General features: G+C 44.3%; 1 protein-coding gene across 2 annotated transcripts; it reads right to left on the bottom strand.

The window, feature by feature from the left end:
- Positions 1 to 1,553: 1,553 nt before the first annotated feature.
- crema (cAMP responsive element modulator a) lies at positions 1,554 to 24,907 on the bottom strand. 2 transcript variants are annotated; one of them, XM_084446941.1, is made up of 8 exons: positions 24,818 to 24,907; positions 23,888 to 23,996; positions 22,843 to 22,977; positions 15,050 to 15,132; positions 14,480 to 14,622; positions 13,866 to 14,054; positions 3,482 to 3,641; positions 1,554 to 3,051 (listed from the first exon to the last, which is right to left on the bottom strand). In XM_084446941.1, exons 2-8 carry the CDS (start codon positions 23,990 to 23,992, stop codon positions 2,907 to 2,909), a joined length of 960 nt encoding a protein of 319 aa, XP_084303067.1. In that variant the 5' UTR covers positions 23,993 to 23,996; positions 24,818 to 24,907; the 3' UTR covers positions 1,554 to 2,906. The 2 variants fall into 2 exon arrangements, with proteins under 2 accessions (XP_084303067.1, XP_084303068.1); XM_084446942.1 differs by lacking the exons at positions 13,866 to 14,054; positions 14,480 to 14,622; positions 15,050 to 15,132; ... (1 more) ...; positions 23,888 to 23,996; positions 24,818 to 24,907 and adding an exon at positions 5,492 to 5,615.
- Positions 24,908 to 25,858: the final 951 nt, after the last annotated feature.

Genomic DNA, 25,858 nt, shown 5'->3' with positions numbered 1-25,858 from the left:
TCTATGTATGGACTAGAGGCTTGTATTATATGGATTTCATTGTACATTGTAAAAAATGAATACAAATAAAAAAAGTACCACGTAGAACCATTTGTAACAGCAGAAGAACCCTCAGGAAAATATTTCCAGATAGAATTCTTTTCAAGTCTGTAAGCTTCCACATAGAGCCCTTTGCAGGTCTGTAATGTGCTGTTTGGAACCCTGAATGGTTCTTCTGACTTGAAAATGATTTAGAGGTGTCTTCTACTTTTGAGAATTGTTCTACTGTATTAGCACAATTTTTTGTCCAATATTTATTTCCCCCCTACCCTGTAGGCCTACTTGTTTTAGTGTGGGAACACTAAGGGGTTGTGTTGTTGATGTCCACTGAGTTCACACGACCAAGGTTTAGCTTTTCAAAACAGAGCAGTTATTCCAGCATTCCAAGGTCCCTCCATTCACTCTGTAGCGTTTCCTGTTCTGGATGGAGGAACCAGTGCCCTTCACAAAGCCATGGTTCTGGATGGAGGATCCAGCTCCCCTCACAAAGCCATGGTTCTGGATGGAGGAACCAGTGCCCTTCACAAAGCCATGGTTCTGGATGGAGGATCCAGCTCCCCTCACAAAGCCATGGTTCTGGATGGAGGATCCAACGCCCTTCACAAAGCTATGGTTCTGGATGGAGAATCCAACGCCCTTCACAAAGCCATGGTTCAACACCAGAAAGATGTTGGAGGGTGTGTGCACACTTTGGATGAGAACCAAGGCTAGACAAACTGTTGTTGCACCAATACAACTTCACTAGGCCATTCTTTTTACACAGATCTGTCATTTTGCTGTTTATGTGTGCTTCTCTCTCTCTCACACACACACACACACACACTACAGACACCATTATACTAGCCTACGCGGAGACTGATACACACACATATTTAGCAGTGCTTTGTCTTGAGGCTACCAGGGAAACACATCTTCTGTGCAGATCTGCTCATTATAAATACACCAGAGTGCCTGGAGGATTCTACAATCCCACAGTAGAATTGGCGGTGAAATCTCATGCACTGTTGTGGTGAATTTCCTGATTCACCGGAGGCTCTAACCCTAACCGATATATTTTAATTAATTTGCATTTTAGACAACACTTCATATTGAGGGATCCCACAAACTAGATATGTCACAAAATTGGAGGTAGAGTATTCTGGGATAGAACTTGGTTAGTTGAATGTTTATTGAGCACAGATTGACCATCTACAAGTATAGGGGGGCCATCAAATGATCAATCATGTCATATTCTATCAGTAATTGAACCACATCCATTTCTATGACTTACAATTAAAATCAACTGTTATTTAACAGTTTATGATCGATGGATTATGCATTGAAGTGAGAGATTCTGTCAGAAGTGCATTGAAGTGAGAGATTCTCCTTAATGTGTGTGTGTCACAGTGAAGTGGAGATTTCTTGCATGCTGGATTGTAAAAAAACAAAACACTTGTACTTCCTCTAATTTGGAAAGTTTTGAAAATTGTATTTAATAAACAACATAGTCTGTACAATTTCCAAACACAGCAAAATATACACATGATGAATTGCTGGTTTTAAGAGCTAACCTTATCGAGTCTTCTTCTAGCCACTTAAGTCAAAACAGAAGAATTTACTTAAGTCAAACCAATCCAACTTAATGGACATACTGTATCACCTGAATCTTAGAACCATTGGCCCAACATAAACACAGTAGACATGCCAAATCTATACAAATGGAAAAGCTTCCAATTTAATTCAAAGTAAGCAGGCCTCGAAATCAAGCATGTAGAAGAGGACAACACTTAGCAAGTTGCATCATTATGATAGTTAAGCCTACAGTATGTCATGAACACTGGTGATACCCTTGAAACAGAGCACATTACAACTCATATAGCCCTTTACTTGCCGGTAGTTCACACAAAAAACACAAAACACTTAAAACCCAAACACCCAAACATCAGTATTTCCTGCACCCGGGTTCCGTTCACAGCCTCTACACCGTCATGACACGTTTGACATTGTCAACATCAAACAGCCTTTTCCGTGCATTTGTTTTGACATGATTCATGGCTAGAAAAATAAATAGAGATCTATGATATAGAGGAGGGATACAGACCAGGTCTCTATATCAACTCCATGCTGGGTTTGCTCAGTGTGGCGTTGTAGGAGAGGCTTGGCTACAGACATAGCTGTCTCTTACATGTCGCTTTAGCCCACTAATTATTAGGAAACTCAAAATGACCAGACATCAACAGATTTTTTTCAGAGTAAATACAAGGACAAAATCAGATTTCACAAAGGAATGTATTAAAGCGACCAAAGACGACACAAAGCATATTAAGAACACCTTTACATTACACCATTAATGTGTGTGTGTGTGTGTGCGTGTTGGCTTGCTGGTGAGTTTTCCTGCACTTTCATCTGCTTAATGATGACAGCACAAAGGCTTGGCCCGCGCCACCGTCCACTTCTGCATGTCCGCTTCTGTGGCGAGTTAACAGGAAGCACATTGACTTCCTCTTCCTCTGCTGGCTGGCTCTGATTCGTTGCCTGCCGCCCCAGCGAACGGTGGAAGGAAGCGAGGGGCTCACCCGTTGCGCTATGGCGAGCGAGCGCGTGCGTGCGCGAGAGAGAGAGGAGGCACGGAGGCCCGGCGAACTGAAGCCTGCGCCGCTCCCGACAGTCTCAGCGTGCAGAACGCCTCGTCCGGCCGGCCAGCGCCCCGAGCAACAAGAGAGACGAGAAACAAAGACGGTGAAAGTAGTTCTTGCTTCAGAATGTTGTTGTTTTTTAGTCTTTTTAATTTTTTTTCCCCCCATAAAAGTTTGTAAACTGCACTCGCGTGTGCTTTGTTTTCAGTAGGAGAGCTCTTTGCGTAGCTGTGCAGCTAGCTAGCCGAGCGGCTATTCTGTTTTGTGGCAGTAAATGTCCTTTAGTGCTTTGAGTTCTTCGATGAGGGTCTTGTTCTGGTTCTCCAGCACCGCCACGCGGTTCTCCAGGCATTTGACGTACTCCTTCTTCTTCCTGCGGCACTCTCGCGCAGCCTCCCTGGACAGGAGGAGAGAGAGGAGACGGAGAGAGTGTGAGAAAAGAGGAGGGACTCAAAACAGTGATGTCTCCAGAGCCGGTTACTGTGGTAGCCAGGCATTACAGTGTATATATGGTATGAATATAACGACACGCTATCCATACGCGGTTCTGTTAGCCCACAGAGCTAAAGGCCTAGGAAGCATGGCGGGGAGCACACACACACGTCAACAGGTCTCAGACGAGGCACCTCATACCCCGGCGTAGGCTATCACCAAACCACCCCTCTACATCCAACTGATCTCAAGAGATAACCAAGCAGTGAGTGGTGGATAAAAATGTACCTCACACCGTTTTACAACAAACCAACTCCACATATCTGGTCAATTTCGTCAATTTCAAGAGTCTTTCATGTTTTTGAACCCGGTCCAGTGGCGCCGTGGCTCCTCACCGGTTCTTCATGAGGCGGACCTCCCTCTTGCGCGTGACGTCCTCGGTGTGCTGGGTGGGCGGGCTGTGCAGCGAGTTGGGCGACGCCGCCATCACCAGGCCCTGGGGCAGCCCCGACGTGGGCGAGCGCAGCTGGTACGCCGGCATGTCTCCGGTGGCGGCTGAGGGACCGAGGAGAAGACAGGTCAGGGTGGAGGAGGGGACACTTTTGGGAGGGAAGCGGCAAAGAGTTGAGAGTAAAGTTGAACGGAGACGTAGGTCAAGTGGGTGTATGTGATGAGATAGATAAGTCGACGACTCTGAAGCTAAATCCACTTTAGTGAGAATTTCCTATTCACCCTGAATAACAGACAGGAAACGAGGAAGTGTGAAATATGAGCTGGCGCGTCGACCTCACATGATTGGTTAAGCGGAACGCCCTGAGGTCAACTCACCAGAGCAACCAATCCTCAACTCTCACCCCTCTCAGTAACGGCAGAGTAGCCAATGGGCTGTGACGTTAACCGAGACCAATAAGCAGTAACCATGCACAACGGTGACTCAATTAAAATCCATTGCACCGATGAACAACTGCGCTAAAAAAACAACAACGCAAAGGATTGTGTAACCTGATGCTCTTGATCAGATTATGGTTTCATTGTGCTTGCTGACGTTCAAGAGGAAACTTGTTTTCATAAGGAGAGATAGTGGGAGGGATATTTATTTTCTTCTCATCTCGTGGCTTCAAATAGACCAAGCAACAGAGACAACAAAGAAATCTCTCCTCCAGGGATCAATAAACTACTACTACTAAAAATAAAACTTACTGTACTATAAAATGTGCTTTCACAGATTCCTAGCATCCTTAATGACAGGAAAATTGATGAAAACTGCATTAGCAAGGCTTTGACCAGAAAACCGTACAACTTGTAACATTAGTCACGACTGTTTCCTAAATGTTTACACGGGAGGTGTGTGAATGTGTGAGCCAGCAGCAGTCTGCATATCTAGATGTGTGTGGTGTGTGTGTGTGTGTGTGTGTGTGTGTGTGTGTGTGTGTGCGTGTGTGCTGTGGTGATCTGCAGAGATGACTCAGCTGGTAACGCATTACCAGTTCTCACTAACTGAGGACTCCGTGTCTCAACTGGCCTGTCTCAACTGGCCTGTCTGTCTGTGTCTGTCCCTGTGTGTGTGTGTGTGTGGGGGGGGGGTAATCACAGCATGCCCCCCCCCCCCCCCCCCTGACGTCAATGGTACGTCTCACTCCGCCGGTTTCGCATTCTCATTTCCTAGCCCTGATCGTGTTCCAGGAAACCGGAGTGACGTCAAACCAGCCCGTCCACCACCCCTCCCCCCGCTCCTGAATAGAACGCTTCACAGGGGGGGGGGGGGGGGGAGAGAGAGAGAGAGCTGTGTGTGAGAGATAAAGACAGGGCAAAGAGGGAGGGTAGAGAGAGAGTGAGGGAGAGAGAAGAAAGAGTTACAGAAAGGAGAGTGTGTGTGTGTGTGTGTGTGTGTGTGTGTGAGAGAGAGAGAGAGAGAGAGAGAGGGAGAGGGAAGGGAGGGAGGGAGGGGGGGTTAGACAGGGAGAGGGGGAGGCAGGAACCGGGTTGAGCAAGCTAACCAAACACATTACTGCCTTGTTCGGTCAACAGTCAAGTCCAGCCTGATCTTTTCTGAAGGGAATTCTCAATCCATTTGCAGTAAGTTCTGCCTGTTGAAACCTCAGCGCACCTGTACCCAACGCTCAACGCAATGATATGCTTCTGCTTTCCTCGAAAGAAAATATGTGGTAAAGTCAAATATGAGAAATCTGTGAAACAACTCTATCCACTAACTCCAGAGAGAACAATAACATCACAGCAGGTGTATTCCTGAGATACTGCTGGAAATCCTCCCAAATGCAAGTTGAGCTGCCTCTGAATGAAAGAAGTCCATCAATGCCGCCATGCGACTCTCATTTATTTATGTATTACAACCAATCGCAAAATAATTAACCGCGCAATCCTGAGGACAATAAACGGCAACTTACCTGACTCAGTCTCATCTCCGGTCACGGCCATGTCTCTCCTCTTATCGGTCCGACCAGAATACTCTCACAATCACTCTTTCTGTCTGTGTGTGTGTGTCTCCCTCTCTCTTTCCCTCTCTCTCTGCGCTCTCTCCAAGTCTCTGTATGGAGTGGTCACCCATCACCTTTTTCACAAGATTACAATTAAGGGCATTGACATCACAATGACATCATTGGCCCCTACTGAAGTCAATGAGATACTGGTCTCAGAGCCCCTCCCTCCCTCCTCTGACTCCCTCCCTCCGTTCTTGGGTCTAGTGCTGTGCTGAGCTCAACACGGCTGAGGGGAGGAGGGAGTGAGAGAGGGAGGGAGGGAGGGAGGGAGGAGGGAGTGAGAGAGGGAGGGAGTGAGTGAGTGAGTGAGTGAGTGAGTGAGTGAGTGAGTGAGTGAGTGAGTGAGAGAGGGAGGGAGGGAGGGAGGGAGGGAGGGAGGGAGGAGGAAGGGGGTGAGAGAGGGAGGAGGAAGGGAGTGAGAGAGGGAGGGAGGAGGGAGGGAGGGAGGGAGGAGAGAGGGAGGGAGTGGGTCGTACGGGTATTAATAGACCTCATGACGCAACCAGGGAGACGCACAACAAACAAGAGGATATTGTGCCCGACTGAAAAACACACACGCACGCAAGCACGCACGCACACACACACACACTTCAAACGTCAAATTGAAGCTGCGTGTGTGTGTGTGACTTTTGTTTATGTCATTAAGCCATTTCCTCTTAAACTATGACTAATAGTTCAGCTCTGAGGAAGTAGACTAATAATGAACACATACAGCTACAGGAACAATGAACTAAAATGATTAAACACAATTTCATCTCTAATCCTACACATACAATTCTACAACATAAAGCAATTCTATAACCTAAGGCAAACTGAGAATAGGCTTTTTCCAGACTCAATTAAAGGGGGTGTTCAAAATTGTGGACATAGAGCCTCATTTTAAGACTTGCCCATAATGTTGTTGATTGATGGATAACATTTTCAGCTGATTCCATGCTGTTTCTCATTCCGGCGTTAGTGGCATGCTAATGCTGGCGTAATAAAACCGTAATGGTTAGCATTTAAAGAAAACTCACTTATAAACAAACTCCAAACAAGGATCGCCAGATAAACCAGATAAACTCCTCATCAAAGTCAGCCATATCTCTTTTGAACCTGGCCATTACAATTTATTTTCTTCTGTTCGCTGTTATTGTGGAGACAATAGTGCCGGCTAGTTACGCATCACTCCGCCTCCCTATTTACAGATAACCATATACAGTAGGTCTAAACCAACGAATGGGTTCAACGATAGTTGGACTTCAAAAATGATGGTATAAAGGACTGTCCTCATATTGAATTTGAGTTGGGTGCACTGTGGAGTGTTTAAGTTAGTTTTCTTTGAATGCTAGCCATTTCTACTGCATTGCGCTAGCATTACTGTAGCATGCCGCTAACGCCGGAACGAGAGACACCATGGAATCAGCTGAAAATGTTCTCCATCAATCAACATTATGTCTTTATAAGCCACCAAGACCCAGAGTTAACAGCTGTTTCTTTCTCTAGGTATGTTTATGGCAGCGCCACACTGCTCTATGGGAAAACAAGACTGAAAAACACTGCTGCAGATGTGAGTTGGGCTACAGGAAGTAAGAATCTTTTTAACTTTTTCTCCTCCATGCTCTGGGTGAGCAGCTTTCATTGGAATGAATGGGCAGCCATCTTTCAATGCCGTATTCAGCTGTCAATCGATTAAAATGTTTTATCTGACTAATATCATGATCTGTAATTAATTAATCAAATTAATCACAATTAATGGACAGTGGCTAGTTTCAGTGCGAACTAGAATGGAGAAGTAAGACGCCTCCTTCCCTCCACTAGTCTGGGGGTCCACCTTGGGCAAGTGGTAGTACCCCCTAGCCCCCCTACCTGGGGTAACAGGTAAAAACCCATGATGGAAGACCAAAGAGGAAGAGAGACCCGGCCCGGAAGAAGCCCGGGGCCCTCGTCTGGAGCCAGGCCCAGACAGAGGGCCCGTCTGCGAGCGCCTGGTGGCCGGGCTTACCATGGAGCCCGGCTGGGCCCAGCACGAAAGAGCTACGTGGAAACACCATCTCCTCCATCCCGTGGACCCACCACGCACGGGAGGAATTGTCGGGGTCGGGTGCGCTGCCAACTAGGTGGCAGTGAAAGCTTTGGGCACCGACGGACCGGACCCGAGCGGCAGAGGCTGGCTCTGGGGACATGGAACGTGACCTCGCTGGGGGGGAAGGAGCCGGAGCTTGTGAGGGAGGTGGAGCGATACCAATTACACCTGGTGGGGCTAACCTCCACGCACAGCACCGGTGCCGGAACCAAACTCCTGGATAGGGGTTAGACCCTGTTCTTCTCCGGAGTTGCTCACGGTATGAGGCGTAAGCCAGGTGTGGCTATACTAGCTAGCCCCCAGCTGAGCACCTCTGTGCTGGAGTTCACCCCAGTGGACGAGAGGGTCGCCTCCCTGCGCCTTAGGACTGTGGGGGGGGGAATCTGATTGTGGTTTGTGCTTATGCACCGAACAGACCCTGAGTGGAGTCCTATTTGGGGCTCCTGCAGGGGACTCCACTGTCCTATTGGGGGACTTCAATGCACACGTGGGCAATGATGGAGAAACTTGGAGGGGCGTGATTGGGAGGCATGGCCACCACGATCTGAACCCAAGTGGTGTTTTGTTGTTGGACTTCTGTGCTAGTCACAGTTTGTCCATAACAAACACCATGTACGAACACAAGGATGCCCACAAGTACACCTGGCATCAGAACACCTTAGGCCAAAGATCGATGATAGATTTTGTTATCGTATCAGCCGTTCTGAGGCCATGTGTTTTGGACACTCGGGTAAAGAGAGGGGCAGAGCTGTCCACTGATCACCATCTGGTGGTGAGCTGGTTTCGATGGCGAGGGAAACCTCTGGACAGACCTGGAAAACCCAAGCGTGTAGTGAGGGTGAACTGGGAACGTCTGGAGGAAGAGCCTGTCCGGAGAGATTTCAATTGCCACCTCCGGCAGAGCTTCTCTGGTATCCCTGTGAAGGTTGGGGACATCGAGCATGAGTGGTCGGTGTTCAAAGCCTCCATTGCTGAAGCTGCGGCTGGGAGCTGCGGCCTGAGGGTCATAGGTCCCTCAAGGGGCGGTAACCCTAGAACACCGTGGTGGACAGCGGTGGTCAGGGAAGCCGTCCGACTGAAGAAGGAGGCCTTCCGGGATATGTTAGCCCGGGGGACTCCAGAAGCAGTTGCAGGGTATCGACTGGCCCGGAGGGCTGCGGCTTCGGCCGTGACCAAGGCAAAGCAGCGGGTGTGGGAGGAGTTCGGAGAAACCATGGAGAAGGACTTTCGGTTGGCACCAAAGTGTTTCTGGAAGACCATCAGACACCTCAGGAAGGGAAAGCGGGGGACCATCCAAGCTGTATACAGCAAGGAAGGGACACTGCTGACCTCAACTGAGGAGGTTGTTGAGCGTTGGAAGGAGCACTTTGAGGAACTCCTGAACCCAACTAATCTACCCTCTACGATCGAGGCAGAGCCGGAAGATGATGGGGGGTCATCGACAATTTCCCTGGAGGAGGTCACTGAGGTAGTCAAACAACTCCACAGTGGCAAAGCCCCAGGGACTGATGAGATCCGTACAGAAATGCTGAAGGTGCTGGGTGTTGAGGGGCTGTCTTGGTTGACACGCCTCTTTAACATTGCGTGGAAGACCGAGTCAGTGCCAAAGGAGTGGCAGACTGGGGTGGTGGTCCCAATATTTAAAAAAGGGGACCAGAGGGTGTGTGCTAATTATAGAGGAATCACATTACTCAGCCTCCCAGGGAAAGTGTACTCCAAGGTGCTGGAAAGTAGGGTCCGGACGATAGTCGAACCTCAGATCGAAGAGGAATAATGCGGATTTCGTCCTGGTCGTGGAACCACCGACCAGCTCTTCACTCTCGCAATGATCTTGGAGAGGGCTTGGGAGTTTGCCCAACCTGTCTACATGTGTTTTGTGGACTTGGAGAAGGCTTACGACAGGGTCCCTCGAGAGGTCTTGTGGAGGGTTATATGGGAGTATAGGGTGAGGGGATCCCTACTTAGGGCCATCCAATCCCTGTACACCCAGAGTGAGAGCTGTGTCCGTGTCCTCGGCAGTAAGTCGTCTTCCTTTCTGGTGTGGGTTGGCTTCTGCCAGGGCTGCGCTTTGTCACCAATCCTGTTTGTGATTTTCATGGACAGGATATCGAGGCGTAGCCGCGCGGAGGTGGGTTTGCAGTTCGGTGAGCTGGGGATTACGTCGCTGCTATTTGCAGATGATGTGGTCCTGATGGCATCATCTGCCTGCGACCTCCAGCACTCTCTGGATAGGTTCGCAACTGAGTGTGAAGCGGCTGGGATGAGAATCAGCACTTCTAAGTCTGAGGCCATGGTTCTCAGCAGGAAACCGGTGGTCTGTCCGCTCCGAGTAGCAGCCGCTCCGGAGCAGCTGGTGCGGTTCTGCAGTCGCTTTACCGCACTGTTGTGAAGAAAAGAGAGCTGAGCCAAAAGGCAAAGCTCTCGATCTACCGGTCTATCTTCGTCCCCACCCTCACCTATGGTCATGAAGGATGGGTCATGACCGAAAGGACGAGATCACGGATACAAGCGGCCGAAATTAGTTTTCTCCGGAGGGTGGCTGGGGTCTCCCTGAGAGATCGGGTGAGAAGTTCAGTCATCCGGGAGAGACTCGGAGTAGAGCCGCTGCTCCTTTGTGTCGAAAGGAGCCAGTTGAGGTGGTGCGGGCATCTAGTGAGGATGCCTCCTGGGCGCCTCCCTAGGGAGGTGTTCCAGGCGTGTCCGGCTGGGAGGAGGCCGCGGGGTAGACCCAGGACTAAGTGGCGGGATTACATCTCCGCACTGGCCTGAAACGGTAATGTAGATTGAGTGACAAAAGTCAGTGGCGCAATGAATGGCTCCTCCATATAGCAGGGTATCGCTCTGAATAGTACACCGACCTGGACCAGGGCTAGCTACTCAGATAGCCTTCCAGTTGGAATAAAGCAAGGTCAAAATACCTAACGAAAATTGTTTGTTTCAGTTTCTGGTTTCAGTTTTTTCAGGGGGGGTGGTAGGCCCCGAATATAGTAACGAAACGTTAAATGTCAAAAGCGCTAGTTTTGTCAACTTTTTGATCTGAACCATTGTATATGATCATAAGTAACCAGGGCTAAACATGATTTTCCCTTTACTACTCCTTTAAGCTCCATTGACTTGCGCTAAAAATGTTAGTGATCTAAAATAGTTTTGGGGTCTTTCAGGAGGGTTGGGAGGTCCCGATGGGGGGGGGCTCCAAGGCAATGGTAGGGGAAACACTGTTCACTCAATTGTGTTGCGAGTAGGGTTGCAAGGGGGTGGAAAATATCTGGTAAATTTCTGGAAACTTACCATGGGAAGATTTTGGAAATTTTGACCTTTTTTGTCGCCTATAACAGCTTTTTATATATATACAGAGGATAAAATAATAAAATAAGTATATATATATACATATATATATATTTTTTAAATTTTTATTTTATTTTATAATTTTAACCTGTTTTCATCCACCCTACCCATACGCGCAGTTTGACTTTTTGATTAGGGGGGGCAGTCAGTCCCAGCCCCCCCACCCCCCCCCCCCAACCCCCTCATCAAATAGGGATTATAATAGAGGTAAAAAACAACAACATTGGAATGCGCATATTCTGTTACAGCTGCATGATTGACCCACAACATTTCAAAACACAGTGCTTATTCTTTCCAATATCCACGTTTCGTTCAACTGTGCCTCCTTTCTCTTAGGCCATCTCTGCACTTCATGTCTTTCATTGTTCGAAAACTGTCTTCACTTCGTGAGTAACGAAATAATATTAAATATTAACAGTTTCTGTAGATACTGCAAACAGTGACAAAAGTGAAAGGTGAATGGCTCCTGACTGCCTGGACCAGAGCTAAGCAACACGGCAAATCAGATTATGAGCCTATATTCATTCACATAGGCAAGAAAACATAGGCCTACGAATGTTTCAAAGCCTAGGCTATATGAATATTTAATTAATTAATTTAATTCATTCAACGTGTTGAATAGTCTGCTACTGAAATATGCTACATGAAGTGTCAACATTCTTGTATCAAGAATACAATATTATGATTGAAAACGCCCACACGTATTAAATACTTAAGCTAATAAATGAAACCAAATAAATGCTTTTAGGCAGAGTTTACAGACTTTTTATTTCTTCATTAAAACAGAATGTATGCTACGCCTTTCATGCTTCAATTTCGGGATGTGTCATTATAAACAGCGTATTATAATCCAGCAATTGCCTAATCGATTTGACAACTGGACAATGGATACGTTGCACAGCAAATATGCAGTATCCAACAGTTCGTTCAGCAATGGTAGACCTACAGCTATGGGATTAGCTCATGTTTGGGTTGCTGTCAAAGCTGCCACTCTTATGTTGCTATAGCCTACAATTATCAGAACAATTAACATTAATTTGAAAGTTTTCCATCCACCCATAACTGGATGAGGAATAAGCACCGCAAAGCGATCAATTCTCACGTAAGCAGGAGCCAGGCTGTTCAGTGCATTTCTCTGATCCGGTCGCAACCCAGTCTCTAGAATACATGATTTGGACGCGTTGCAGACAGTTTGCGCATCTGGCCACCAGGGGGGGCAGTGCCCCCCCTTGCCCCAGCCAATCTGACTGCAATTACCCCCTATTAACTGTTGAGGATTCGTCCACAACTCTGCCGGTCGGCAATGTGAAAGGGAGAGACAACTCCTTGACTATCTCAGCTCACAACCGTAATTCCAACACCAGACAGGGTTGCTGTTGTGTGACAAACTCTCAAGCCGAGATTAAACTAACCACCCTCGGGGAGCGGCGACCCAATAAGCCACTCCCTTTGGGATCCGGCCATACTCAGATCTGACGAGAACACCGGTTCCCTGATGGGCAGCTGCACCGGAACACAATGCATTAGACTGCTACACCACCGCGTACCCCTTGTAGCCTAGGGGGGAAAAAAACATAAAATGCAATACAAATTCAGTTGAATTTCAACCCTGTACTGTGCATTCTTCCATCACATGCACAGCTAATTCCTAGCATCCTGCACACTAAGAGGGCTGCAGAATCCATTTAAGTTCTAATCACAAATAGATGAAGCAAAAAAATTCATTTTTTAAAATGTATATTAGAAATGTTGCCTGCATGACTGCTTCTAACAAAACAAAATGTTAATATTTGTCTTTTTATGACAAGGTAAATAAAGTTGGTATAGATAACCCCGATAATTCCCGAAATTTCCCAACCCTAGTTGTGAGTAATACTTTCTGTAGCCCTGCCAGGGCTTCACATATGCACTAGCCTGCTGCTGTCTTGAACACCTCCAGGCCAATAAATAAAGCTTTTCAATGGCCCACTCGGGCCAGTGCAAATATAACTTTGAGATTATATATATATATACAAGCTTACAAATGTCTTCCCATAATAAATCACATTTTTTGAGAGATTTGTATTCTAAGACACCACCATTTAACGTTTGCTACATTTTGTCAGGGCTGAAGTTCAACTCGCCCCAGATGGAAGCTTCGCGTGACAAAAAAACAAACCTCCAAGCCATTACTCTGATTGGCTGTGGTAACGCGCCAGCGCAAGAACTTGAATGTGAAGACAAGCCAGCCAAAAACCTTGTACATAGCCGCTAATCTAAAGCCACTAATCAAATGTTTCTGAAGGCCCCTGCTGCCGGCCAAAAACCAAACAAAAAATCAACAGAAAAAAGAAACCACCTTTCACCAGAAGCACTGCCCAATAATGACAGGGAGACAGAAAAAAACAATGGTTTTCCCGCCTCACTCGCCAGATGGCTGGCCTTGGCTAGGGTATGATGAGGAGAAGGGAGAAGTATTTTGCAAGCTTTGCCGATCTATGCCAGCGTATGCCGACAAGTGAGTGAAAACAGACGGCTCTTAAGTAACTAGCTAATATGTTCAACATTGCCTTGTAACTTTGTTACAGCATTGTAACTTTGAAAATCCACGAGGGCCAGTGGCAAATTCAACTGTATGTTGAATTTGCTGTATGAGTCACAGATTTAATCACTGATATTTGATAGATTGATCGATCACACAGAACAAACCACAACAGACCCACGGGCACTTTGCACTAGTACATTACAAATGTCCCTCTGCTGACGCAGACATGCATGGCTACACTAGGCCACCAACTGAAAACCTGCCTATGATGACGTCCATGAAAAAAAACACACAATAGTACTACCATTTTTCGACAGACTGTCCCTTTAAAGCCCAGTGGTCCGTACCTTGGATGAGCACCTGGCCTCCCTGCATGTAGAACTGCTGTGGGGAGTCTCCAGGCTGGGCGGCGTACTGCAGGATGGTGGCCCCAGGCTGCTGGGAGGCAGAGCTGGACATGGTGAGCGTCTGGGCCCCCTGCAGAGCCTCACCCCCTGGGCTGGTCAGCTGGATGGCTCCCCCCTGGGTGATGGCAACTACGGAGGGGCACCAGAGTTTTATGCTGTTAGATTACATTAGAGATTACGTTCAATTAGGGAAAGGATTGGAATTCATTTGAATCAAATCTGCATTGCGCTATTTATCATCATCATCATCATCATAACCTTAGTTTCTCGGGAATACAATTGAGGGGCAGGTCCTCATTTTCAATGTATCCGAGATTACAAAACAAGCAGCAACAATGTTATACTATAAGATGTCATCACAAATAACAATATAATTTAAAATTTTAAATGATGCTAATGGTACCTATTCTTCCAATGGTATATTGAATAAAACAGGGACAACCGTTAAAGACTACTATTAGAAGTGAACGAGGGACGACGAGACTTATATCAGAAGTGTGCTGAATCAGGACATGGAGATGTGAAGAATGGGTTTTGGAGCGTGGAGGCCTCACTGTATTGTCCTGAGCTGGTCTGGTAGATGGATGTTGGCACTTGGACCTGCGCCATGCTGGCCACGGCAGCCTCGTCCTCCCCCCTCTCCTCCTCTATCTTCGGCACCGCCGGCGAGTCTGAAGACAGCTCGTTGAGGATTTTTCTGAGGGAGAGAGGAAAGCTTATAAGAAATCTATGATCTCTGAAGAAGACACCGTGTTGTGGAATCGTCAGTGATTTGTGCACCGAATAAAGTTTTTTTTTAAGACGATCTGTCGTGTGCTCCAGTATTCTCCAATTTGATGTAGAAATCTACTTCCTGTAAGGTACAGAAGATACTCTTGAATATACTGCAATTCCTTTAACTTTGTGAAGTTCTTATTCAGGGCAATTTCTGCTGTATTGTATTTGTATGTTTTATGAGAAACTGAGGCACACAGAGGGACATATTTTGCGCTGCCCCTCTGCATTTATGGTCCAGCCGACAGCACTGCTATCATCTCAATGATAACAAAGCTCCAGAGTTTATTCAGTGTTAGGTGTCAGCATTTCTGCTCAGCCAGAGACAGACTATGGTGACGTCTCCTCACCGGTAAGATGGACGCCTGGATAGGATCTCCCTCCTCTTCTGTGTGTCCAGGCCTGGCTCCGATTCTCCATCTACACTGGCTATCTGTAAGAGGAAGAAACAAAACGAAGAAACAACATAAAAACATGATCTCAAAGTTGGTTTGTTACTAGGCTGGTTACAGTTTAGAGGGGGGGAGCAGAGCGATGGGGCAAAATAAAATATTTTTAGCGCTCAACTCCGCTCACATGTTCTCATCATTCAAACTAAATATAGACCTGTCTATCCTTCATACATAGTCTATTTGTTTGCATGTTTTCTTGGATATTAACAAACAAGGCATATCTCCTTCTGGTGCCTCTCATGTATGTCGTGCGCAAACGTTCGTTTCTCTCACTTGCTGAGGGGAGCAACTCGCTACACTATTGAAGAAAACAAGTAAACATGTAGTTGGTTGCAAAGATGTGTCTTCTTAACAATTGGGCAAGTTGTAAGCCTCTTCGATCATCTTTGAAGCCAGACGAGTATGTTTTTTTCTGCACACCTTAGCAGGTAGAATAGGCTATAAGACAGCATGCAGCCTTGTACTCTGTTTTCTAACTTGAAATTAATATATTTAGAGATAGGAATAGGCTATATATTAAGGTCCATATAAAGTAGGCTATTTATAAGTCCATCACATTGTGCTTTTCTTGTTTTGTTTTTTTTTCAAACGTCAAATATCCATTCATGAAACAGTCATTAATTGCACTGTGTTTAATTCTATTAACCCTTTTAGTACAGTCATTACAGTGCCAAAATTACCAATATTAATTGGATTTTTCTCTATATTACTAGAAAGCGCTTCTCAGCTTTCAGGAAGTTTTTTAAAAGCTTTTTTTGTTTATATTTTTAAAATGTTGATGGTGACGCGGTCATATTCAAAGGGTTAAAAAGGTTCGTTCATATTAGATATTACCTTTGATAGGCTAATATCAATGTTTTAATTTTAGCCTAATTAAATACTGTATTACAGGCTATAAGGCTAGCCTACTCTTCTTTAATTAAACAAAATAAATCACATCTAGATCTTTGCTAAGTAATAAGCTGTGAAGACAGGCTGAAGTACTGTTCTGGGGAGAGCGAAGAGAGAAACCCTGCGCAACAAATGCAAATTGGCTGAGTGGCTAGGAATCTGTTAGACAAGTCGAATAGTCAGCTGAGGGGGTGAATCTGTTAGACTAGTCGTATAGTCAGTTGAGTGGTTGGGAATCTGTTAGACTAGTCGAATAGTCAGCTGAGGGAGTGAATCTGTTAGACTAGTCGTATAGTCAGTTGAGTGGTTGGGAATCTGTTAGACTAGTCGAATAGTCAGCTGAGGGAGTGAATTTGTTAGACTAGTCGTATAGTCAGTTGAGTGGTTGGGAATCTGTTAGACTAGTCGAATAGTCAGCTGAGTGGTGGTGAATCTGTTAGACTAGTCGCATAGTCAGCTGAGTGGTTGTGAATCTGTTTTAGACTAGTCGAATAGTCAGCCGAGTGGGTGAATCTGTTAGACTAGTCAAATAGTCAGCTGAGTGGTGGTGAATCTGTTAGACTAGTCGTATAGTCAGCTGAGTGGTGGTGAATCTGTTAGACTAGTCGTACAGTCAGCTGAATCTGTTAGACTAGTCGTATAGTCAGCTGAGTGGTTGTGAATCTGTTAGACTAGTCGTACAGTCAGCTGAATCTGTTAGACTAGTCGTATAGTCAGCTGAGTGGTTGGGAATCTGTTAGACTAGTCGTATAGTCGGTTGCAAAACCACTGTCTAGTTGTCAGTGAAAATAGTCACTGAAAAAATACCTAAACACCTAAAATTTTTTATCATGGTTTAAGGCCTAAATCACATGGCAAGGTAGATAGCGAAGAACAATCCAATCTATGCAACACAAACGTTTGAATAGCCGGTGGCTCAGTATACCGACACTGGCTCAGTATACCGATACTAGAACGGAACCCCATTTTATTAGTACTGGTACTTACAGTACTAATACTGGGTTACTACTGGTACTTAAAAGTACCCCATTTTATTACTACTGGTAAGAATAACAGTGTTTTAATAAGGTTTGTATTCCATGAGTTGCGTCGATGTGCGACAGCGGGGGAGTGTGTGTGGGTGTGTGTGTGTGTGTGTGTGTGCAGTGCTCTGATTCCACGCCCTGCAGGCCTGGTCAGCATGCCAGCCATTTTGGCTTTCATGGTGACAAACGAGAGCCAGGCGTGTTCTGGCTGCCAGTCCACAGCTTGTCGACAAAGCTGACGCACAAAGCGAAATCTGGCATTATTCCGCTTACATAGCCCACAGCCAGGGCAAGCCCAGGAACACCACAACCCCATCTGTAAAATATGTTTTAAAACTACTCAGAACAAGGGAGCCAACACATCCAGCTTGGCAATGCATCTTGCATGCTTTTCCAAGAATTCAAAGACTGATAGGTTAGCAAATGTGATAGATAACAATCTTGCACATCCTCAAATGTAAGTCAATCGAGTTATTTATTTTGTGACGAAGCAAACTTTTTTGCTTGACGAGGCAATTAAGATCAAGGATAACTGTTAAATTTGGCTTTATCTTTTTAGCTAATTTACCAATGTACTGTAGAAAATATCTCTATATGCAAACGCAACCATAACTTGCAAGCTGCTAAAAATCAGAGATTCACAAGTATGCAGATCAACAACACCAGTTATAAATGCTCAATTTATACTCAATCAGTAATGGTAATGGTAATAATGGCATTGTAGCGGACACTATTTTTTAAATATTTTTTTTAACTATAATCTGTCTTGAACGTGTTTTAAAACGGTGTCTTTTTATAACAGTTATATTGTGTGCCTTTCAGAGTGAGGTAGACCAGTGGTTCTCAAACTTTTCAGGCTCAGGGCACCACTACACAATGTTTTCCTCCACAGCACACTTAAATTACATTCTTAGTTTCCACTCTCAGCACCTCATATTTATGCCACTGACATTTAGCATAACAGTATGATAGGATCTGGCCTACTATAAATATGTATTATTATTATCATTATAATTCTAATAATAATAATAAATAATAATAATAATAATTATTATTATTATTATAAGATGATGGTGACCACAACATTCAAATAATTTGTTTTTTAATTAAGTAAATCAGATACGTGTTAGCCAGCTTCTCCCTGCAGATCAACTCATTTTTAATCAGTTATCTCAGTACATGAATTACTTTAAAATCTTATCCCAATCTGGCTTCAGACCAAATTTCTCAACCACTACTATTCCCCTTAAATTTACTAATGACGTGTCATCATCCTTTGATGAGGGTCAGCTTACTGTCTCAATTTTTATTGATCTCACCAAGGCTTTCGACTTGGTTGATATTACCTACTCTTGGTTAAACTTCACTCGATTGGTCTATCGGAACCGGCTTTATGATGTCATAACAGACATCATTGTGTTGTTTATCATGGTAGTCAGTCTGGTTATCTAGTTATGGACAAAGGTGTGTCACAAGGTTCTTTTTTGGGTCCTCTCCTTCTCTCCATCTTTATCAATGATCTCCCGAAAATATGCTCTGATTGTAATGTAAATTTATATGCTGATAACACTGTTATTTATACATCCAGGTTTGATATTTCAAAAATTCAAAGCTCACTGCAATATGATTTTAATGCTGTTCAAAACTAGCCTGGCTTCGCCAGACCCAAGTTGCAAAAATGCAAAGAGTCTGGAAACTCAGTTGCTTTCCGATTCCCAAGGGGCGTTACCAACAGGCATAGATCAAAAGAACTGCACATACACATCTTTCTCAGCAACAAAAGCTTTAAGTGCAGTTGTTTGTTCTTCTTTTAGAGAAAATACACCGTTCAGTTTGTTTAATATGGTCGCAATTGCGGATTCAACATCAACTGCTGCCATCTTGGTTGTTGGCAAAAATGCCTCGGCGCTCCTCTGTTCCGTCATCTTATTAAACCCGCCCCATATTAGATAAACGGTTGTGATTGGCACGAACCAATTCTGGGTTCGAGAGGATTCAGTTAGAACGGTTGGATATCCAGACTGATCTGCGGAGTGAAATAGAACGTGAGCTTGCGAGATCAGGCTGGCGACGCCAGACTAGTTCAAAACTGATTTTATAACAACAAACTTACACTGAACAAAAAAATTCTTACAGCATGCTATTTGGGACTAGATACAAACTTTGCACATGTAACAGCATGAGTATTAACGTCTGTGATGGGTCACCACTTGAGAAAGTTGATGTGTTTAAATATCTTGGTGCATGGCTGGACCGGAACTCTCCTTTAGGACTCATTGATTTTGTCATAAAAAAAATACATTGAGCACATTATACAGCTAAATAAATTGTTTCACCCTTCATGTAAGAAAAATATTTCCTCAATTAGTACTACCCATTCTCAATTATGCAGATATTATTAATCAGAATGCGTTCTCTTAATGTTGTATACAACAGTGTGCAGATTTGTTCTGAGGTGTCCGTATCATACCCATCATTGCCTCATGTACAAATCACTTATAAGAGGCTATCTCTAAATTCCAGAGAGCATTTTCATTGGCTGCAATTTATCTTTAAATTTATTTTTCTTAACTATCCTTATCTAAAGCAATACCTAGTTCCATGCAGATCCCCATATTTCCTTAGACATGCTCAGTACCCCTCTTTCTTTGTTCCCAATATCACTAAAGAAGTCAGGCTCCAGACCTTTAAATTCAAAGCCCCATCTGACTGGAATAGCGTGCCTGACTCGCTCCAATTCATCTCCTCACTGTTCATTTTTAGAACATCACGATTTGCTCATTTGCAAACAACTTGTTCTTGTTTCTGATTGTGTTTAATTCTTTCTGAAGGGTTTGTGGGGTGCTGGTGGATCGGGGATTGTGAGTGTATGGGTGCTGTACTTGTGTGTGTATGTATGCATCTCTGTCATTTTCTTTTGAGTTATTGTACTGCAGTTGTATTCGTGTTTCAAGGACCCCATTGAAAACGAGGTGATTCATCTCAAAGCGTTTATCCTTCAATAAAGTTAAATAATTATCTGGCAGTGAGGGCAGGCGCGCAGCAGCACCTCTCCAGCTACCAGAGGCTACTTGAGGTAGCAGTCGTTGCAAAGCCAGTTTTGCTGCTCCAGGCTGATTGGGCACGGCCTCCGATGTTATTGAATGGGTGCAATGTTTTTGTTAATTTGTTGTTTATCCTTATACAACGGGTAGTTCCGGTCCGATGTTAAAGGAGTAGTAAAGGGAAAATGCATGTTTAGCCCTGTTTTAAGGTTACTTATGATCATATACAATGGTTCAGATCAAATCGTTGACAAAACTAGCACTTTTGATAAAGTCTGATAATTGCTCTACCACCGTTTAGGTCATGCAATGGATGTGGATGGGCACCGTGAAAAATCTTTCAAAAACATGTTAAACTCTCGATTTCAAAGACAAGAAGCTCACCGAGGGGGTAATTGGTGTCCGCTGGTGTTCTGACATCAAATTTGCCGCAAAGTATAAATCCTGTAGGGTTTTATTGATCATTTTATGAAATCCATTGACTTGTATTGAAGCGACCATTGTAGATGTGTAGATCAATCCGCAGAGGGGATTCAGGAAGCGGAACTTCTTACGGTAGCTATTGTTATTGTTTATGTTGCTAGGCTACCTCGTTTGCGGAAGTTTACACACGTATGTGCTGCGACTAAATAGTTCTATGCTAAATATTTTAAAAAGCCTTTCCAGATGAACTAGAATACTTTATGGCGAATTATATGTCAGAATGCCAACTAACACTTCGGTGAGTTTCTTGTCTTTGAAATTGAGAGTTTAAGATGTTTTTTGAATGATTTTTCAAGGTGCCCACCCACATCCATTGTATGACTAAAACGGTGGTAGAGCAATTATCAGACTTTCTCAAAAGTGCTAGTTTTGTCAACGTTTTTATCTGAACCATTGTATATGATCAAAAGTAACCTTAAAACAGGGCTAAACATGCATTTTCCCTTTACTTCTCCTTTAAATACTCTATAACCACACACCCGTTGCACAATATTCTATAACCACACATCTGTGACCGCATTACAATTTTTTTATACATTTTTTGTATTAATGCGCCGCCAATCCTGTTAACATTATCAGAAGATGAAATCCAATGCATTATTATAACCTAGCTTTCCATCCTTGTGTAGCTAATGTGGCAGCATTATTAGCATCTATAGCAGGAACCTACCCCCACCCTACCCCAACCCCTGCCTCCATCTACAGGCCCAGGCACATTCATACTCACGCACACACAGACATACACCAGTGTTTGCCATGTCTCTCCCATGATGTTTTTAGCCCTTCTTACTCGGAAAATGTAATTTAATGTAATTTATTGCTTTATAAATGTTCTTAGCCGTTAGACAAACATACTCCAGGAGCTTGCTCAATCGCCTCGTTGAGAGGGGTCAGGGAAGAATTTACATACATTGATACATTGCAAACGTTTTGTGTTGGCATTCGAGGATGCTCCTCGCTACAATGTTTCAACACTTTCTGAACGTCACACGGAATGCACTCTGGAGCAGCGCTTGTTGCCTCTGTCTTAAGTGAGTGGGGGGCAAATCTCTAGCCAGCTACATGAAGCAACTAGCTTATATTGTTGAGTTAATAGTTGGTGAAAAGAACATGTTGCTGTGCGTTTATTTTGTGAAATCGCATCACACCACTAGGGCCCCTTGCCGATCTGGCACCCTAGCGGCCACCTACTTCGCCTATGCCACGGGCCGGACCTGGCACTGATGCTCATGTCCGCATGATTTGAGTGAGAGTGTGTGTGTGTGTTTGTGAGAGAGAGAGAGAGAGAGAGAGAGAGAGAGAGAGAAAGACAGACAGATAGGGAGTGAGTGAGTGAGTGAGTGAGTGAGTGAGTGAGTGAGTGAGTGAGTGAGTGAGTGAGTGAGTGAGTGAGTGAGTGAGTGAGTGAGTGAGGGTGGGTGGGTTCCGAGTTCTGACTAATTTTTACCAGATAATGTAGGCCTAATAACACAAGTACTCAGCCTATGAGTAACCTGTGGCTTAAAACCACGCCTCTTTAATATCATGAATGTTAACAACATTTACATAGAACATATATCCTCCTCAATAAAAAAAAAAGCATTGAAAAACTAGTAAAACTAGTAAAAACTAACATTTCTGCTATAGTGTACCCACTTCTTTAGTCAGAGTATAGCCACTTCTTTAGTCACCATTACACCTCTGAAATCTGCTGACCAAGTTATACATTTTTTATCGAGATATGCAGGCTACCAAGGAAAACTACAGAGAATATCTGTTTCGGTTAGAATTGATTGAAAATATTTTTGTACTTGACGTTTAAACTGATATATCATTTTGATAAAAATGACACTGGTAAATTCCAAATATTATCAAAGGACTGACATTATACAGCCACTTTGAGAAACCCTGAGGTAGACAACTTCTCTCTCTACACAAACACGTGTCAGTCATTTTCAGCACAGAGTGCTCAAAGATGACGCTGCCCGCCCAATAATACACGTAGAACTGCGTTACCCAGAGCGCACTATTTTCTTAAAGGGGCCGTTTCTACCTAACTCTGAAAAGCACACTATAAATGAGGCATGTTCTGTCATCTATTATTCCCTTACTTTTCCTGATGTTGTAGGTTTTTGACATGGTATCGTTTCAGTATTGGTATCGAGATATTTAGGCAGATATATCGAAGTCATAATTTTGTCATCGTGATTTTTTGACAGCACTAGTGGCATGTGGATGTGACGGTGGATCCTATCTGGACAGTATGTACCTGGGGTGACTGTATGACAGAAGGCTGTGGGGCCTGGATGACCCCGTGGACTTGGATGGTTTGGCCGTCCGGTAGCTGAACCACAGTCACACCAGAGGAGTCCCCTGCCCCTCCGACTCTAGGCCCCAAGGAGACCTGGAGATGGACACAGCAACAGTTGACTGTTGAAAAACAAAAGTCTAAACATGGTTTGAATAATGGAGCTTGTAGTTAGTAGACAACAACTGAAAGCCTACAGCAGTGATTTCAAGCTGAATGGCGTTGGAAGCACTCACTTTAGTCACAGAACTCACACCAGGTTAAAACTGGATGCGGAAACGCCACGAATCATCAACACCCACGCAAGGACGAGCCTGGCTGTTCACACCAGGAGTGAATTTCTCCACGCCGGCCACCAAGCCATTCTACTTCACCGCGCTTTATTCACACACATTTGCTTGCGGCTCACGGAAAAAAACAGATCAGACGAGACGCCAAAGCTAGCGGTGCCGAGCGCGGGCCGGCCGTGGAGCTCCGCGCTGTGGCCGGTGTGAACAGTCAAAACTGGTTGACATGGGCGCCGGACGGAAACTGACCATGCCGCGCTTTCGCATCCGGTCTGAACCCAGCGTTACTGTACATGGCACTTCTGTATTTTCACTGGCAGATTTTTCACAAGAACATCAGTAATGTAAGCCTTTGACTGCACCGTCATCCCCACTAAACTGCAGACATATTGAGTGTGAAGATAATGTACGCCAAAAGTACAGTCTACTGAAAGAGCAGTTATGGGCATAAAAACATCTATTCACAGCATGTATTATAAGATATGATGTATTGTACCATGTGATACTGTATTGTGGTTTACTGTGTGTTGTGTACCTGTTGGTGATGTTCTTATGTTTCACCTGCCTGAGGCCTATGACTATATCTGGTACTGATGTATTACTTACATTTTTCAGGCCTGATATTTAGGTTTTAAGCTGCACAGTGTCCCTTCCCTAATAGGCTAATAAAGTAAGAAACACATTGAGATGAGACCCAGAGGTCTCATGACTCATAGTACCTGAGTGTGAGCTGGAGCAGGGGAGCTAGCTTCACTCGGACTATTCTCCTCGTCAGACAGAGAGTCGTTCACACTGCTGTCCTGCTGGGACGTCACCATCTCCATTGGTCTGCAGATAACAGGAAGTTCTAAGTATGAACAACCAATAGCCTTGAGGCATGCATGATAAATTACACAAATATATGGCTGATTATTAGTTGTTTGTGATATGAATGTGTTTAATAGTAGCCTAGGCTATACTACACAGACTACTTCAAATCCATATTACAGTACAGTGAGTACAATAAGGTATCCTGAAGTTAAGATTTAATCGCAATATGTGGCTGACTGTGACAAAATCTGTTTCCTCATTTTCAACTTTCAAAATGCAGCGGCCGTTTAAAGGAAGTTCCTGACGCAACAATATTGACATTTACAACAGTAGTCGTTGATAACCTGTAAATGCTAGTCTTGAGATAAATAATCCGAATATATATGCTATTAGATGTATATATATAAATATATTTCCTAAAACAAGCATTTTGACGATAACGTGTTGACAGATAGAAAAGTATATTTGGCGGCATGTGTCGGCGTGGTTTAGCGGGCATTATGCGCTTTATCCTGGCATGATTTACGGGCACCTTCAATTTTGATCAGGTGGACTGACAAACTATGTATTGTAAAAAACAAGATTTAAAAAAAAACAAGAGCATGCAGTTCATTTATTTTGTCAAAAAAGTCTGTCTGCCAATGGCCGTAGCGTAGCGTTAGGTGAGGTGTGGGAAGTGAACCTATTGAGAACGGCTGAAGCCATTAAAACTAGATTAGCTATGGCTACTTGATAGAATTCTACAAATGAAAGTTTCAGCACACATCTATGCGAACTTTCTCCCTCTCTCTCTCTTTCTTCTGACTTCTGCCGACGCCGACAACTATGCAATAACTTACCAGAGTTTTACGTCGACAGACTCGTCACTAATTAGGTGGGGAGGATAGCAGTCTTTGCCCACGTAGTTTCCACGTCAGTCCCGATGATGCAGTATTAAAAATGTCGACCAAGTAGTCGCGTCTTCAGCTCAGCACGGGGAGAACTACACGGGGCGGAGCGTGTCAGGATGATTCACCCGGACTCGAATGACCAGGCCCTAGCCTACAGCTGAAGCGGCTCTTTTTTTTTTAGCTAATAATGATTCGTATAAGCTTCAACAAAATGAGAACACATAGAAATCAAACCAAAAAGCACATTACTTGTGGGCCTATATTTATAGCCATTTGACCAACCTCATAATTCTAGACCCGGGTGCAATTTTAAAGGCCAATTAGCCTCTAGCAGAATTTTGGAACAACTATTTTCCAAGTTGCCAACCGAATGATCTAAACAATAAATGTATGAATTATATTGACAACCAGGCCGTTTCAAATTTAACTGTTTGATGACACACCTTAGTTTGTGAAAAGTTATTGAGCAATAATGTAGGCTTTCAACGCTGAACTCTTTCAATACACTGCTTGCTACTCTTTAGACGGATCATGTAAATAGCCCTGTAAACGCTGACAACAGAATGTTCTTAACATTGTGTCCCTACCTGAAGACGTCATCTAGTGGTGATACATGAGAAAGCACCACTGTATCGAACTAGGCCACTATTGGACAATTGGGGCACTCGTTTTATAAATACGACATTTACCTTTTTGTAGCATTTACGGGGAAAATATGGTTTAGCATACTTGTTGTTATTCCTGTATCTGTAGATTACATAATTAATGCCATGTTGCTTTTTTACTGTGTGTATGGAGTATTGTTTTAATGTTTCGTGGCATGTTTTGATAATGTCAATAAGCAGAACCCCGGAACATGCAGGCGGAAGGCTTCCAATTGGATGATATAGAAAGACACATTTTGGAATGAGATTCTCATTGGCCTGAGTTCTGCCATCTGTTTTCCTGCATGCTGGCGAGGTCACGCTGTTTGTGGTTCAGTCATGCTGA

The sequence above is a fragment of the Borostomias antarcticus genome (assembly GCF_949987555.1).
Source record: "Borostomias antarcticus genome assembly, chromosome: 12".
Classification (NCBI taxonomy): Eukaryota; Metazoa; Chordata; class Actinopteri; order Stomiiformes; family Stomiidae; genus Borostomias; species Borostomias antarcticus.
The sequence above is the reverse complement of the archived record's forward strand: the minus strand, read 5'-3'. Positions and strand labels throughout refer to the sequence as shown.

Excerpts from the sequence above, each read along its gene's own strand:
- crema (XM_084446941.1), bottom strand. The coding sequence starts at position 23,992 with ATGGAGATGGTGACGTCCCAGCAGGACAGCAGTGTGAACGACTCTCTG. Across the intron at positions 3,642-13,865 it reads AGGCCAGGTGCTCATCCAAG|CCGCCACCGGAGACATGCCG; the intron begins GTACGGACCACT and ends TCGGTCCCTCAG. Across the intron at positions 3,052-3,481 it reads GTCCGCCTCATGAAGAACCG|GGAGGCTGCGCGAGAGTGCC; the intron begins GTGAGGAGCCAC and ends CCTCCTGTCCAG.